This window comes from Rana temporaria, chromosome 2, assembly GCF_905171775.1.
Source record: "Rana temporaria chromosome 2, aRanTem1.1, whole genome shotgun sequence".
Taxonomy (NCBI): Eukaryota; Metazoa; Chordata; class Amphibia; order Anura; family Ranidae; genus Rana; species Rana temporaria.
This window is the reverse complement of record NC_053490.1, coordinates 508,100,883-508,118,530: the sequence shown is the minus strand read 5'-3', so window position 1 is coordinate 508,118,530 and position 17,648 is coordinate 508,100,883. Positions and strand designations below refer to the sequence as shown.

General features: G+C 45.3%; 1 protein-coding gene across 1 annotated transcript; it reads right to left on the bottom strand.

Annotated features, from left to right (window-relative positions):
- Window positions 1–2,389: 2,389 nt before the first annotated feature.
- Window positions 2,390–17,390, bottom strand: LOC120927930 (carbonyl reductase [NADPH] 1-like). Its single transcript, XM_040338947.1, has 3 exons — window positions 16,998–17,390; window positions 7,714–7,821; window positions 2,390–3,441 (listed from the first exon to the last, which is right to left on the bottom strand). The coding sequence occupies exons 1-3, from the start codon at window positions 17,281–17,283 to the stop codon at window positions 3,005–3,007; spliced, it is 831 nt and encodes a 276-aa protein (XP_040194881.1). The 5' UTR covers window positions 17,284–17,390; the 3' UTR covers window positions 2,390–3,004.
- Between the last annotated feature and the right edge of the window lie 258 nt (window positions 17,391–17,648).

The following is a 17,648-nucleotide window of genomic DNA, read 5'->3' as shown; positions in this document are numbered from 1 at the left end:
TTTGTAAAATCGATTTTATTGAAAGCACTAATGAATATATGTTTAATTCTATCAACTATTTATACTTTATTTCTTGAAAGTATATGTGTAAATTGGGGCAAGCTGGGGCCCCAGTGCATTGCTTTGCCCAGGGGCCCATGTTGCTATTAAGACGGCCCTACCTGGGGGGAGACTTGCATGAAGACGTTTTTTTTACCTTCTGCCTTTACAACAGGGGTCTCAAACTGGCGGCCCTTTGCGAAACTACAAATCCCATGAGGCATTGCAAGGCTGACAGTTACAACCATGACTCCCTCAGGCAGAGGCATGATGGGACTTGTAGTTCTGCAACAGTCAGAGGGCCACCAGTTTAAGACCCTCTGCTTTACAACCACTTAAAAAGAAAAATCACTATTTCCCATTAGCCATTAAAGGAATGTAAATTCACACTTTGCTATAATATTTTTATATTTTTTGTAGGTCGGACCGTTCAGGTCCGCCTGTCAGTTTTGTTGGCGGACCAGAACGGCCGCTCCATGCAATCCTATGGAGCGTCGGATGTCAGCTGAGACCCGATAAAATCAGAGGTATGGCGATACGTTCCCCATTCATCAATGGCTGATTGGATCGGGTGAGATGCTGTCCGTTTTTATCAGATCTCTCTCCATAGGAGACAGCGGCACTCAGTGACTTATCATCCACCGGCTCAGCGGAGATCAGCGGAGAGATCTCCCTCTGAGCAGGCGGACTCCGTAGCGACAGAGTCCGCCTCGTGTGAATGTAGCCTTAGATCAGGGCTCGACAAATCCCGGTCGCCATGGCGACTAGAAATAGGGTCCTGGCGACTTGGCTTGGAAGGGGGGGGGGGGGGCAAAAAAAAAAATATTTTTTTTTGTGAGCTGGCGCCATCTGGTGGTGAGCCTTTGGTATTACAAGTTATTACCACCAGATGTGTAAACTGGCGCCATCTGGTGGTGGCCGTTGGTATTACACGTTAAGCATTACAAGTTAAACAGCAATTCTAATGTCATTTTTCACTATTTTCACTGCCATCTTCTTCCCTCTAATTAGAACCCCCAAATATTATATATATTTTTTATCCTAACACCCTAGAGAATAAAATAGCGATCGTTGCAATACTTTCTGTCACGCCGTATTTGCGCAGCGGTCTTACAAGCGCACTTTTTTGGGAAAAAATTACACTTTTTTTCATTTAAAAATAAGACAACAGTAAAGTTATCCCCATTTTTTTTAATATTATGAAAGATAATGTTACGCCAAGTAAATTCATACCCAACATGTCACGCTTCAAAATTGCGTCCGCTCGTGGAATGGCGACAAACTTTTACCCTTTAAAATCTCCATAGGCGTTGTTTAAAAAATTCTACAGGTTGCATGTTTTGAGTTACAGAGGAGGTCTAGGGCTAGAATTATTGCTCTCGCTCTACCATTCGCGGCCATACCTCACATGTGTGGTTTGAACACCGTTTACATATGCGGGCGCTGCTCACGTATGTGTTTGCTTCTGCGCGCAAGCTCGTCGGGACGGGGCGCGTTTTCTGGCTCCTAACTTTTTTAGCTGGCTCCTAGATTCCAAGCAAATTTGTCAACCCCTGCCTTAGATTGTAAAATGTTAAAGAATGCGGGTAATGTATTTCGTTGTGTTTTTTGTCTGCAAAACAGCGTGTTATGACATAGATTATCATTTATTAAATAGGTAAAAAAAGCCACAATTTTAGTAAATTGTTTATTACTACAAAAAAACAGAATATAGGAAAGGCAGGTAATTCACATCAACATCAATAAGTGCTTTCGGAGACTGTAGCGGTTCATACAGAGAGGGATACACAGCCCTAAACATATTACCTTTCATGGGAGAGCCGAGGGCTGTGTGAGGTCTGAGCCTTTATCTTAAAGCGGAGGTTCACCCGTACATGACACATTTTCCCCTTAGATTCCTGCTCGTTTTCTCTAGGGGAATCGGCTAGTTGTTTTAAAATATGATCCGTACTTACCGTTTACGAGATGCATCTTCTCCGCCGCTTCCGGGTATGGGCTGCGGGACTGGGCGTTCCTATTTTGATTGACAGTCTTCCGAGAGGCTTCCGACGGTCGCATCCATCGCGTCACGATTTTCCGAAAGAAGCCGAACGTCGGTGTGCAGGCGCAGTATAGAGCTGCACCGACGTTCGGCTTCTTTCGGCTACTAGTGACGCGATGGATGCGACCGTCGGAAGACTGTCAATCAAGAAGGAACGCCCGCTCCCGAAGACCCATACCCGGAAGCGACGGAGAAGATGCATCTCGAAAACGGTAAGTACAGCTCATATTTTAAAACAACTAGCCGATTCCCCTAGACAAAACGAGCATCCATCTAAGGGGAAAAATTGTTTTATGGGTGAACTCCCGCTTTAAATCAATTGTACTGAGCCGAGATGTCAGGAGTGGTCCCATAACAGATACTCCTGGAAAAATACTATCTATAACAGCTTTTCCCAACATTTGTACCCCAGAAAAACCCCCCAAAATAATTTTCAGGTCTCGGGGGAACCCTTACTAAAACCAACTAATCTTGGTCAATGGAAACAATGTTAGTCATTAGGATGAATAAAAACCTTACAATGGTCTTCAGAATGCCCCCCCCCCCCCTCTACAGATAGCTAAAAAAAAACTAATAAAAATTATTGATGTAATTTTGCCAAGTGGTGTTGGCCCCGAAAACTATGGAGGAACAAATAGGAGGCCAATCGGCCACAACTCAAGAAACTGGCAGCAACCTCTGGGGGAACCCTGGTTGAGAACGGCTGATCTATAGTCACGTCTACACAACAAACCAAGTGGTTTCGGCATTGGTGAATTTCAGTTGAGAGATCAGACCTCACAAAGCTCTACTGTGCGAGTTAATTTTATCTATCCTCCATCTGTAAAAAGAAAAAAGGACCATTTCAAAGAACCTCTTTTAAGGCCTACAGGGATTAAGGCATGGTCATTTACCAATTCACCAAAATATACTTGGAATTGGCATCTACCATGGCTGCACTTTCTTCTCACTGACCAGCTCTCCATATGGTGAATCAACAGACTCTGGCAGAAGAGCGAGATAGACTGGGGTCACGGCCCCTTCATCAGGAGACTTGGTGGCATTGGGACCAGCCATATCGGTCCTCACCCAGCCCGGGCAGCAGGCGTTGAGGATGATCCCATCTCCTTTTCTGGTCTCTTTCAGCATGCGTGCCTGGATTCTGGACAGCACGGTCACTCCGATTTTAGACATCCCGTAGGCGGTGTTTGCCCAGCCTTTCTTTTGATGGACTCCGTTCTTGGCATCTTCGACAAATTGCTCCATAAGCTTTACCAGCTCCTCCTCAGTAATGGTATCACTGCGGAATCTTTCCTGAAACTCCTGGCTACACTGTGCCAGAGCCCTGGGGCTCACCATACTGGATACGTTTACCACTCGCCCTATCAGAAGAAAACAAACAAGGGATGTTAGAAGGTGTTATCAGAAGCGCAACTAGAATTTTCAGGGCCCCCGGTGCAAGAAACAGTGAAGGACCCCCCCCCCCCCCCAAGGGCATTGCTAGGTCAACAAAAGATCTTGGGCTAGAGCCCATAGCAGTGTAGCAAGCAAGTAAAGAAAGTCATACGCTTGGGTGGGTATACACATGTATACAATATACGTGTGTGTGTATATATTGTTACATAACTGAGTGCAGATCCTCCTTGCATCAGGGTCCCCAGAGAGCCCCGCCTTACATCAGAGTCCCCAAAGAGCCAATTCCTTACATAAGGGTGCCCAAAGAGCCTCCCCCACTTACATCAGGGTCTCCAGAGAGCCCTCCCTTACATCAGGGTCCCCAGAGAGGCTCCCCCATACATCAGGGTCCCAAAAGAGCATCCTCCACTTACATCAGGGTCCCCAGAGAGCCCCCCTTACATCAGGGTCCCCAGAGAGCCCCCCTTACATCAGGGTCCCCAGAAAGCCCCCCCATACATCAGGGTTCACAGAGAGCCCCCCATACATCAAAATCCCCAGAGTGAGCCCGCCCAATACACCAGGGTCCTCAGAGAGCCTCCCATACATCAGGGTTCACAGAGAGCCCCCCGCCCCATACATCAGGTTTCCCAGAGTACCCCCCCATACATCAGGGTTCACAGAAAGCCCACCCCCCCCATACATCAGGGTTCACAGAAAGCCCACCCCCCCCATACATCAGGGTTCCCAGAGTGCCCCCCATACATCAGAGGGCCCCCCATACATCAGGGTTTCCAGACTTAAACACCCCCCCCCCCAGAGGTTCCCCTGTACCTGGCTGGCTGTGCACCTCCAACCCCCAGCACAGGGGGAGGTGGGAGGCAGCGATCGACAGCTCTATGATGTCCATTGGCAAGGGGATCTCCCTGGGGCTTGGAATTCTCTTCCTCAGTCTGTACAGTGGAGGGGGGAGGGGCCCTTTGACCCGAGCAATTTACACTGAAGAGTGAAACTTGTAGCTGCCCGGGTCAGAGGCCCCTCCCCCCTCCACTGTATACATGCTGAAGGAGAAATACAACCCCCAGGGAGATGCCGCGAGCACCATACAGCTGCTGATCGCCGCCTCCCACTCCCTGCACTGCATCCCAAACTGAAAGTTGGAGATGCAGGGGGAGATGTCGGGTCTTGGGGGGGCCCCCACAGCGGCAGGGCCCAGTCGCAACGGCGACTGCAGCGACCCTGAAAGTTCCGCCACTGCAGAAGATAGTCATTTTTGGAAAGTAACGCACTTCCTGTCCTAGGATGACAACGCTCACTCACTGTACTGTATCTGTGAGGTAGCAATGTTGTCACCCTAGGACAAAACTACAGAACACCCACCCCTTCCTCCTCATCTGCATAACACAGGGGGGCGATGTTCTGTAGTCCATATAGGGAACTGAGAACCAAGCTGATAACAGTCAGCAGAGTGTACAAAAAGTTAGCTGCTCAGATCTAACAAAACAATTTAGCATAAGTTCCAAAAATGAAGCAAACATGTAAAGTTCACTAAAGAGTTACCATTGGAAGATTTACCCCCCCCCTTCATGACCAGGCCATTTTTTTGCAATAGGGCACTGCGTTACGTTAACTGACAATTGCGGCACTGTAACCAAATAAAATGTATGTTCTTTTTTTCCCCCACATATAGAGCTTTCTTTTAGTGGTATTTGATTATTTGATCACCTCTGCGGTTTTAATTTTTTGAACTATAAGCAAAAAAAAGACCAATTAAAAAAAAAAAAAAAAAAATGTTTTACTTTCTGCTATAAAAACACATCAAATTAAAAAAAAAAAATGTAAAAAAATAAATAAAAAATAAATCAATTTAGGCCAATGTGTATTCTGCAACTTATTTTTGGTAAAAAAAAAATCCCAATAAGCGCAAACTATGGGACATATATACACACACACACACACACACACACACACACAGTGGGGCAAAAAAATTAAAAAGATGAGAGGCCTGTAATTGTCATCATAGGTATACCTCAACTATGAGAGACAAATAGCTGGATTCAGGTAGAGTTAGGTCGGCGTATCAGCAGATACGCCGACCTAACTTGGAATTTGCGCCCACCTAAGTTTAAGTGTATTCTCAAACAGAGATACACTTAAACCTATCTAAGATACGACGGCTTTTGCCGTCCTATCTTAGGGTGCAATATTTAGGCTGGCCGCTAGGTGGCGCTTCTATTGCGGCCGGCGTAGAATATGTAAATCACTAGATACGCCGATTCACGAACGTACGCCCGCCCGACGCAGTACAGATACGCCGTTTACGTAACGCTTTATCAGGCCTAAAGTTATTCCATCAACGAGTTGGAATAGTAATGTTAAAGTATGGCCACCGTTCCCGCTTCAAAATTAGAAAATTTTACGTCGTTTGTGTAAGTCGTCCGTGAATAGGGATTTACGTTGTTTACGTACACGTCGAAATCAATAGGCCCGTGCGGCGGACTTAGCCGCAATGCACACTGTGAAATGTAGGCGCACGGCGCATGCGCAGTTCCAAAAAAACGTCAATCACGTCGGGTCAAGCCTAATTATCATAAAACACGCCCCCTCAGCCGAATTTGAATTAGGCGAGCTTGCGCCCGCCGCATTTACGCTACGCCGCCGTAACTTAGCAGGCAAGTACTTTGTGAAGCATGTACTTGCCTAGCTAACTTACGGCGGCGTAGTGTAAACACGCTAAGCTACCCTGCCACAAAGTTAGGACACCCTACGTGAATCCAGCTAAAAATGTGGAAACAAATCCAGACAATCACATTGTCCGATTTGGAAAGAATTTATTTGCACATTTTTTTTATATATTTTTTTGGGGATATTTATTATAGCAAAAAGTAAAAAATTTATATTTTTTTCAAAATTGTCGCTCTATTTTTGTTTATAGCGCAAAAAATAAAAACTGCAGAGTTGATCAAATACCACCAAAAGAAAGCTCTATTTGTGGTAAAAAAAGACGCCAATTTTGTTTGGGAGCCACGTCGCACGACCGCGCAATTGTCAGTTAAAGCGATCGCAAAAAGTGGCCCGGTCATAGACCAGCAAAATGGTCCAGGGCTGAAGTGGTAAAAAAAAAAAAAAAAAAAAAAAAAAGGAACCTTTACAACCCCTTCAACACTGGTCTGTAGTGCATGTTCATACCTCAATACCATAAATAATAACATATTCGATTTTTCACTCTGGCAGTATATAGTGAGTTTGGAAATTGTAGAGAAATGCTTAAATACTGCATTACAATTTAAAGCGGGAGTTCACCCATTTATTAATTTTTTTTTTTCTCCCCTTAGATTCCTGCTCGTTCGGGGGAATCGGCTATTTGTATTAAAATATGATCCGTACTTACCCGTTTTCGAGATGCATCTTCTTCCGTCGTTTCCGGGTATGGGTCTTCGGGAGCAGGCGTTCCTTCTTGATTGACAGTCTTCCGAAAGGCTTCCGACGGTCGCATCCATCGCGTCACGAGTAGCCGAAAGAAGCCGAACGTCGGTGCGGCTCTATACTGCGCCTGCGCACCGACGTTCGGCTTCTTTCGGAAAATCGTGACGCGATGGATGCGACCGTCGGAAGCCTCTCGGAAGACTGTCAATCAAGAAGGAACGCCCATTCCCGCAGCCCATACCTGGAAGCGACGGAGAGGATGCATCTCGTAAACGGGTAAGTACTGCTCATATTTTAAAACAAATAGCAGATTCCCCTAGAGAAAACGAGCAGGAATCTAAGGCTAAAAAGTGCCCTCTAAGGGTGAACCCCCGCTTTAACTACACCTATTAGATTTTAGAATATGACTAAAACGATTGCAGAAGACTAAAATGGGATTAAAACTGAATCGAAATTTGCTGCCAAAATGACCACTGGTGTGGACAGGCTCTTGGGCGTCAATGCAGTAAAACTGTTTTATGGAAGAAAAAAATGAATGTAGTGAGGAGAGAGCAGGGCGGGAAGTTTTGTAGTCCAGAAGGCAGGCCTGACAACGCCGGTTGGGATCTCAGAACAGAAGGAGTGCTCTGCTGTCAGCCCTAACAGGATGTCAGGCACACACTGGATTTCTGGCAAATCAGTTACTTATCTATCATTGCAGTGTTGTTAGAGTAATAAAACATGAGGGGGGGGGGGGGGGGGAGCATGTGCTGCAAGAGATGTATGGGGTATATTTTTTTTATTATTTTGACAAAACACATTTATCATCCCATAAACTTTACACAAAAACTTACCATGGGGTTTAATGAGAGGGAGAAGCTCATGGCAGGCGTCAAGAGTCGCAAAAAAGTTGGTTTTGAGAGTAACCTCAGCCTGGGTGCCAAATGGAGTGTCATCTTTAACTGGAAAAAAATTAAAACTAGATTTGTTAGGAATTTTATTTCTAAAAAAAAAAAAAAAAAAAATTATATATAATATAATATTAAATGAAACAGACTTAGAATTATAAAATGAGAGCAGTTAGATTTTACATCTAAACTTTAGCTAGGCCCCTTTCACACTGAGGCACTTTGCAGGCGCTAGAACGCTAAAAATAGCGCCTGCAAAGCTCCCTGAAAGAGCCGTCACACTGGAGCGGTGCGCTAGCAGGAGGGTAAAAAATAAAAAGTTCTGCTAGTCGCATCTTTGAAATGAATGGGCACCGCGGCTAAATCGCCGGCAAAGCGCTGCAGTGGCTTTAACTAGCGCTGTTACTGATTACAATTTTCGTGTTCAATTAATCGATTTTTTTTTTTAATCGATTGACTAGTTTCGAATAATTTTAACGCACATACATAATTCGAATCGCCATCATATATAGTCCCCACTGTAATATCCACAGACATCTCCCCCCCACTGTAATATCCACAGACATCTCCCCCCCACTGTAATATCCACAGACATCTCCCCCCCACTGTAATATCCACAGACATCTCCCCCACTGTAATATCCACAGACATCTTCCCCCACTGTAATATCCACAGACATCTCCCCCACTGTAATATCCACAATCACCCCCACTGTAATGTCCACAGACATCTCCCCCACTGTAATGTCCACAGACATCTCCCCCACTGTAATATCCACAGACATCTCCCCCACTGTAATATTCACAGACATCTCCCCCCACTGTAATATCCACAGACATCTCCCCCACTGTAATATCCACAGACATCTCCCCCACTGTAATATTCACAGACATCTCCCCCACTGTAATATTCACAGACATCTCCCCCACTGTAATATCCACAGACATCTCCCCACTGTAATATCCACAGACATCTCCCCCACTGTAATATCCACAGACATCTCCCCCACTGTAATATCCACAGACATCTCCCCCACTGTAATATCCACAGACATCTCCCCCACTGTAATATCCACAGACATCTCCCCCCACTGTAATATCCACAGACATCTCCCCCCACTGTAATATCCACAGACATCTCCCCCACTGTAATATTCACAGACATCTCCCCCACTGTAATATCCACAGACATCTCCCCCACTGTAATATTCACAGACATCTCCCCCACTGTAATATCCACAGACATCTCCCCCACTGTAATATTCACAGACATCTCCCCCACTGTAATATTCACAGACATCTCCCCCACTGTAATATCCACAGACATCTCCCCCACTGTAATATCCACAGACATCTCCCCCACTGTAATATCCACAGACATCTCCCCCACTGTAATATTCACAGACATCTCCCCCACTGTAATATTCACAGACATCTCCCCCACTGTAATATCCACAGACATCTCCCCACTGTAATATCCACAGACATCTCCCCCACTGTAATATCCACAGACATCTCCCCCACTGTAATATCCACAGACATCTCCCCCACTGTAATATCCACAGACATCTCCCCCACTGTAATCTCCACAGACATCTCCCCCACTGTAATCTCCACAGACATCTCCCCCACTGTAATCTCCACAGACATCTCCCCCACTGTAATCTCCACAGACATCTCCCCCACTGTAATCTCCACAGACATCTCCCCCACTGTAATATCCACAGACATCTCCCCCACTGTAATATCCACAGACATCTCCCCACTGTAATATCCACAGACATCTCCCCCACTGTAATATCCACAGACATCTCCCCCACTGTAATATCTACAGACATCTCCCCCACTGTAATATCTACAGACATCTCCCCCACTGTAATATCCACAGACATCTCCCCCACTGTAATATCCACAGACATCTCCCCACTGTAATCTCCACAGACGTCTCCCCACTGTAATCTCCACAGACATCTCCCCCACTGTAATATCCACAGACCATCTCCCCCACTGTAATATCCACAGACCATCTCCCCCACTGTAATATCCACAGACCATCTCCCCCACTGTAATATCCACAGACATCTCCCCCACTGTAATATCCACAGACATCTCCCCCACTGTAATATCCACAAACATCTCCCCCACTGTAAACGGCACGATGACTGAAGCAACGGAACGTACGTACCATTGCTTCAGTTTGTTCTAGTGTGCATGAGGACAGGGGAGATATCCTGGGTAGCCACAGGTAAACCTGAATATAGGCTTACCTGTAGCATAAAGTTGCTGTAAAGGGTTTACAACCACTTTAATATGAGTTTAACTACTTGCTGACCGGCTCACGCCGATATACGTTGGGAGAATGCCTCTCCTGCGCAAACTGACGTACCTGTACGTCAGTTCATAAAATCAGGATAGCGGGCGCACGCCCGCTGGTCCCACTGACTCGATGTCCTTGCCACGATCACAGGGTGCTGGCGGAAAGGTAGGACGGGGAACTGCCTATGTAAATAAGGCGATTCCCTATTCTGCCTAGTGACATGACAGAGATCTACTGTTCCCAGTGATCGAGAACAGTGGTGTCTGTCATGTTTCAGTAAGCCCATCCCCCCTACAGTTAGAACACGCTGAGGAAACACACTTAACCCCTTGCTCGCCCTCTAGTGTTAACCCCTTCCCTGCCAGTGTCAATTGTATTGCACTGATCAATGTTAGAATGTCTCTGGTCCCCAAAAAAAATTGTAGTTTGGGGTCAGATTTGTCCGCCGCAATGTCGCAGTCCCGCTAAAAATCGCAGATCGCCACCATTACCAGTAAAAACAATACAAAAAAAGTCCCTAAATTGGTCCCGGAAACCAATATTTCCCCATTGCGATTTTTTTACCGAAAATATGTAGAAGAGTATATATCGGCCCAAACTGATGAATAAATTAGTTTCTTTATTTTTATTTTTTGGATATGCATTATAGCAGAAAGTAAAAATTTTTTTTTTTATTGTTTGTTTATAACGCAAAAAATAAAAATTGCATCAAAATAAAGCTACATTTTTTGGAAAAAAAGGACCTCAATCTTGTTTGTGTACAGCGTTGCACGACCGCGCAATTGTCAGTTAAAGCGAAGCAGTGTCGTATCGCAAAAAGGCTCTGGTTATTAAAGAGGGATTACACCCACGATTTTTTTTTTTTTTTAAAGACACTTACCTGTCCTATTCGCCCGCGATGTCAGCCCCCCCCCCCCCCCCCCCCCCCCCCCCCCCCCCCCCCCCGAGGCCGATCCCTCGATTCTGGCAGCTAGCGGCACCGCCATCCTCAGTAAGGGAAACAGGCAGTGAAGCCGCGCGGCTTCACTGCCCATTTCCTACTGCGCATGCCGCTTTGTGAATGGACCGGCTGCGCTCTGGGATACACACAGTAGTTCCCATTAACCAGAAGACACCGCAAGAAGAACGGAGGAAGAAGACCTGCCGCGGACGATGAAGAGGCAGATTACAGACTTCCGCTTAGCAACAGCTATTTCTGGTAAGTCAAACTTTTTTTTTTTTCTTTTTTCAATTTTTTTTTAGGATTTGTAGTTCCAAAAAAAAATTGAGGGTGGAACTCCACTTTAAGGGGGTAAAACTTTTAGGCTCCATTCACACCTTGGCTTATTTACGCCCGACGCTCGTGCCGCTGGAGGGGTGATTTTACAATGTTGTCTATGGAGATGGTTCACATCTCCACGCCGAAACGCCTGAAGCTCAAAACAAGTCCCGGACCCTTTTTTTCAGGCGGCTTTCGGCGTTCGGCATAGACAACAATGTGTTGTTAAAAAAAAAAAAAAAAAAAAGGTTAAAAAGACCCATTTTGTCACGGCAAATCGCGGTACAATACGCCGCAATTTGTCGCGGCAAAATATGCCGCGTTATAGTGTGAATGCAGCCTTAGGGGCTGAAGTGGTTAAGTATCTCCTCCATCACAGTGAGCTGAGCCTTTTGTAGGTTTTCGAATAAAAGCGTTTATTCTTCACCCCGTCTAGAAGTGCGATGTCATCCTGACTCGTCCTCCATAAGAACCTGAAAATCTTGTTTCCTTGTGAAATTCTGGACCTGATTATAGTCATTGCCACAACATGCTTCAAAGTAAACCGTTTCATGATGTTGTAGCATAAACATAGACCACATTTTTGACTTTTAATTCTTATTTAGCAGTGGAATGTTTGTAGCTTTTACTATATGGCCATGACTCAGCACTCCGAATTTTATCGACACTTTATCAGATAATGCGATAAATTCATCATACACAACCGTTCATTCATACAGATCTATGCAATATCACATAGGCACTAATAGGTTTTTGCTTGTCCATTGGGGTGCATGACATTCAACGCACCACGATGAACAATTTATGACATATGTCATTTCTTTGTAACCACTGGACCTCTGGAAGATTTACTCCCCTTCATGACCAGGCAATTTTTTTTGCGATATAGCACTGCGTTATTTTAACCGCTTAAGACCCGGACCTTTTAGGCAGCTAAAGGACCCGGCCAGGTTTTGCGATTCGGCACTGCGTCGCTTTAACAGACAATTGCGCGGTCGTGCGACGTGGCTCCCAAACAAAATTGGCGTCCTTTTTTTCCCACAAATAGAGCTTTCTTTTGGTGGTATTTGATCACCTCTGCGGCTTTTATTTTTTGCGCTATAAAACAAAAATAGAGCGACAATTTTGAAAAAAATGCAATATTTTTTACTTTTTGCTGTAATAAATATCCCCCAAAATTATATAAAAAAAAATGTTTTTTCCTCAGTTTAGGCCGATATATTCTTCTACCTATTTTTGGTAAAAAAAAAAAATCGCAATAAGCGTTTATCCGTTGGTTTGCGCAAAATGTATAGTGTTTTCAAAATAGGGGATAGTTTTGCTTTTTTATTAAATTTTATTTTTTTATTACTAATGGCGGCGATCAGCGATTTTTCGTGACTGCGACATTATGGCGGACACTTCGGACAATTTTGACACATTTTTGTGACCATTGTAATTTTCACAGCAAAAAATGCATTTAAAATGCATTGTTTACTGTGAAAATGACAATTGCAGTTTGGGAGTTAACCACAAACCACAAAAGGGGTTATGTATGACCTAATATGTGTTTCTAACTGTATGGGGGTGTGGCTGTAGGTGTGATGTCATCGATTGTGTATCCCTATAAAAGGGATCACGCGATCGATGATGCCGCCACAGTGAAGAACGGGGCAGCTGTGTTTACACACAGCTCTCCCTGTTCTTCAGCTCCGGGGACCGATCGCGGGACTCCAGCGGTGATCGGGTCCCAGAGCTTCGGACCGGGTCGCGACCCACGGCTGGGTACTAGCACAGGACATACCTGTACGTGCTTGTGCCCAGCCGTGCCATTCTGCCGACGTAAATGTGCAGGAGGCAGTCCTTAAAGCGGAGTTCCGGCCACAATTTCACTTTTTAAATATAAATACCCCTGTAATACACAAGCTTAATGTATTCTAGTGAAGTTAGTCTGTAAACTAAGGTACGTTTTGTTAGGTTGTTACAGCATTTAGACACTTTATAAAATAGAAATTGACTGGGGTCATCTTAAGTGTGGGCATCATGAAGGCAGACTGTATGACTTCCTGGATTTCAGCCTTGCACAAGCAGTGTCAGATCAGGTTTCAGCACCTGTGCTGTCCAAGTCACATGATTCTTTCCTGGAAAGTTACACCCACTACATTCCCAGGAGTCTGTGTGGTGTAGGTTAGGAAGCATTAAGCACCTAGGTGCAGGAAGAGGGAAGATTAACTGTTCTGCCTAGCAACAACACTTTGAAGGCATCTAAAAAAAAAAAAAAAAAAAAAAATGTCATAAAGGACTAATGACATTTTTTTAAAACTACTGATGTAATGTTATATTTATGGATGGAACTCCACTTTAAGTGGTTAACTGACAATTGCGTGGTCGTGCAATGCTGTACCCAAATAAAATTTCCTTCCCCATAGAGCTTTTTTTTGGTGGTTTCTACATTTGTGTTTTCTATATTTTGTGCTATAGACAAGAGAAGACTGACAATTTAAAGCGGAGGTCCGCCCCTTTCACACGGACGGATAGAATGGCGCTTTTAGCTGCGGATTTTCTAGTTTTCTACCGCAGCTAAAAGCACACAATGCTTTCCTATGGCCCCATTCACACACAGTATTTAGCTACGTTTTCATTAGATGCGGTTTGGTGCGAATAGAAAAAATAGAATTGAATGCGTCCAGGTGCGATGCAGCTATATGCACGTAACCGCAGGTAGTCGCAGTCTTTTTTGTCAACTGCGGATAGCAGCATGAGAAAAAACAAACAAAAAGGAAGCACATCATAATCCAAAAAATATAAAGGGTTGCTATGGGAATGACTACCGCAGCTAAACGCGGCCGCATGTAACTGCACGTAATCGCAATGTACAAATGCAGCTAATCGCAGTGCCTGGAGCCTTGAATTTCACAAAACATTTTACATGCTTTTAACTAGGGCCAAAACAACTAATCGATTATGAAATGAATCGATTACCATTTCCATAATCGATTAATCGGCCAGTAAAATAATGGGGTTAAAAAATAAATAAAAAATTAGCCCTTTATAGTACAAAAAGAGCAAATCTCTAATGTAAATATCACCTTCACTGTCCCACACTAAAAACGAACCCAGTAGCGATTATTTGCTCTTTTTGTACTAATTTTAGTTTTTTTTAACCCCCATTATGTTACCAAACATCTCAGGCCGGGTTCACACCTCTGTGCTTTTTGCAGAAACACACTACAGTTCATTTACATGGTTTCACATTCATGATTTTGAAGGCTCCCGATGCTTCACTGATCCCTTTTTTTTTTTATTGTACAGTGGCCGGAGAGGGCGGGAGGAGTCAGTGGCTGGGGAAGGCAGGAGAGGGCGGGGGGAGTGCGGGCGGAGTTTGGCTGGAGAGGGGGTGGGCAGCACACACTGGGGAGTTTCAGGCCGCCGCCACCCTTCCACGACTGACGATGACTTAGCGCGGAGATAGCGGGCGGAATGGCGGTGACAGGGAGGCAGCCGCTGTAACAGTGACACACAGCTCTGATAAGTCTCGGCTGTGACTGTGACACAGCCGAACAGACCGAAGCCGCCTCCCCTTCTTCTGTATAGTCTACAAGTGCTGTGCACGGCACGCTGATCATCTGAGCAGCCGAGGTGCACAGCATTACGGGTCTGAAGGGGGGGGGGTGTCTGTGTTGTGGGGGGGTCTTTATTGTAGGGGGGGGTGTCTTTATTGGGGGGGGGGTGTCTTTAGTAAAGGGAGGGGTGTAAAGGGGTCCAGAGATGCAGGGTGCTGTGTAATTTAAAGGGGTCCAGTGATGCAGGGTGCTGTGTAATGTAAAGGGACCCAGAGGTGCAGGGTGCTGTGTAATGTAAAGTGGTGCAGGGTGCTGTGTAATGTAAAGGGGTGAAGTGTAATGTAAAGGGGTGCTGTGTAATGTAAAGGGGTCCAGAGGTGCAGGGTGCTGTGTAATGTAAAGGGGTCCAGAGGTGCAGGGTGCTGTGTAATGTAAGGTGGTGCAGGGTGCTGTGTAATGTAAAGGGGTGCAGTGTAATGTAAAGAGGTCCAGTGATGCAGGGTTCTGTGTAATGTAAAGTGGTGCAGGGTGCTGTGTAATGTAAAGGGGTCCAGTGATGCAGGGTGCTGTGTAATGTAAAGGGGTCCAGTGATGCAGGGCGCTGTGTAATGTAAAAGGGTCAAGAGTTGCAAGGTGCTGTGTAAGGTAAAGGGGTGCAGGGTGCTGTGTAATGTAAAGGGGTCCAGTGATGCAGAGTGCTGTGTAATGTAAAGGGGTCCAGAGGTGCAGGGTGCTGTGTAATGTAAAGGGGTCCAGTGATGCAGGGTGCTGTGTAATGTAAAGCAGGGGTCGACAATATCCAGGCGCCAGGTCGCATTGGCGACAAGAAATTGTGACCTGGCGCCCGCGGCGGCCTGTGTCTTTGTGCGCCCCCACCTCCCCCGCCGCTCTTCGAAAGCTTCTGTGAGCTGGCGCCATCTGGTGGTGGCAGTTGGCATTACATTACATTGGCAATGCAGCAATTATAAATGTGTAATTTCTCACTGTTTTCACTGCCATCTCCTTCCCTCTAATTAGAACCCCCAAACATTATATATATTTTTTATTCTAACACCCTAGAGAATAAAATGGTGATCGTTGCAATACTTTGTCACACCATGTATGTATGTATGTATATGATTTTTTTTATAAAAAAAATATGGAAAAAAGGGGGGTTGTCATCTGGGCCCCTGGGGACCTCCGGACCCCCCCTTTTTTTTTAAAGGGGTTTGCCATCCGGGCCCCTTACAGGTGTACTGCCTGTACCCCCCTTATGGCGGCCCTGATCGCGGCGATACCTCATGTGTGGTTTGAATACCGTTTACATATGCGGGTGCTACTCACGCATGTGTTCGCTTCTGTGCGCGAGCTCGTCGGGATGGAGCGCATTTTCTGGCTCCTAACTTTTTTAGCTGGCTCCTAGATTCCAAGCAAATTTGTCAAACCCTGATCTAAACGCATCAAAAATACACCAGAGAGCTTCTAAACGCATCTTGAATACATTACAGTGCATCTATACACATCAAAAATACACCACAGTACATCCAAATGCATCAAAAATACACCACAGTGCATCTAAACACATCAAATATACATCACACAGCTTCTAAACGCATCAAAAATACACCAGAGTGCATCTAAACGCATCACATTATCAAGGATGAGCTCAGGCTTATTCGCAACTCCACGTGCCCACACCCGCACAGTTTAGGAAATGTCTCACTACCTGCCAACTTTCTGGCGGGCGTAGGCACGTGGAGTTGCGAATACGCCTGAGCCCATCCTTATTTATAATCAGTTACAGCAAAAGTTTTTTTTGTTTTGGGATAAAGGCTTTACATAAACAAATAAAAGTGCATCGATGCAAGCATGCCTGTCAGTGGTAAATGGTTTGCTTCATGTCTGTAGGAGAGCTTGTTCTGTTGTTGTTGTTTTTTTCAACAGACTTACTGGCTGGTTCACCAGATGAAAATCAAGGGAAAAAAAGAAAAACGAATGCGGCCATCACATCTAAGATTTGTTAAATATTTGCTTTTGGCTTTAATACTGCGTTAGTTACCCAGCATGTTACATTACCCCCCCCACATTTATGTTCAGCCCTTCTACCCATGGTGTCAGACCCATGCAGGACTCACCTTTAAATGCAATGCCGGCGTTATTGATCAGCACATCCAGCCCCCCATACTTGTCCTTCAGGAAGTCCCGCAGGCATTGGATGCTTTTCTGATCATTGATGTCCAGCTGATGGAATAGGGGAGACAATCCTTCCTTCTTCAGGTCCTGCACAGCTTCTTCTCCCAGCTGAGGGTTCCTGGCTGTCAGATAGACATCTCCATGGAACTGCTTACACAGAGCTCTGACTATAGCCAGGCCTATCCCTTTATTGCCTCCTGTGACCAATGCCACCCTCACTCCAGACATATTGCCAGTCACTGGGTGCAATGTACAGCCTAAGACACCGAGCTAGCTTCTGCCAGGGGGTGATGTTGGGATGGGAAGCTCTAGAATTTCTCAACTCCACCCAGCACAACAACCAGACACTAGAGGCAGACCTGCACCTGGCTGCTTCTGTCTCTCAGCAACAGCTTGCCATCTAGTGGAGACAAAGAGAAATGCTACAAGTCATTACAAGGACTGCTTTAAAACTTCTGCAACATGAAAAAAATATAGGGCTAGATTCAGATAGAATGGTCTATCTATGCGCCCGGCGTAACGTATCTCAAAATACGTTACGCCGCTGTAATTTAGGGCGCAAGTTCTGTATTCAGAAACAACTTGCGCCCTTA

Coding starts and splice junctions, on each gene's coding strand:
- LOC120927930 (XM_040338947.1), bottom strand. CDS start 17,283: ATGTCTGGAGTGAGGGTGGCATTGGTCACAGGAGGCAATAAAGGGATA. Junction 7,822..16,997: donor CGCCGGCATTGCATTTAAAG/GTGAGTCCTGCA, acceptor ATTTTTTTCCAG/TTAAAGATGACACTCCATTT. Junction 3,442..7,713: donor CCCTCTCATTAAACCCCATG/GTAAGTTTTTGT, acceptor TTCTTCTGATAG/GGCGAGTGGTAAACGTATCC.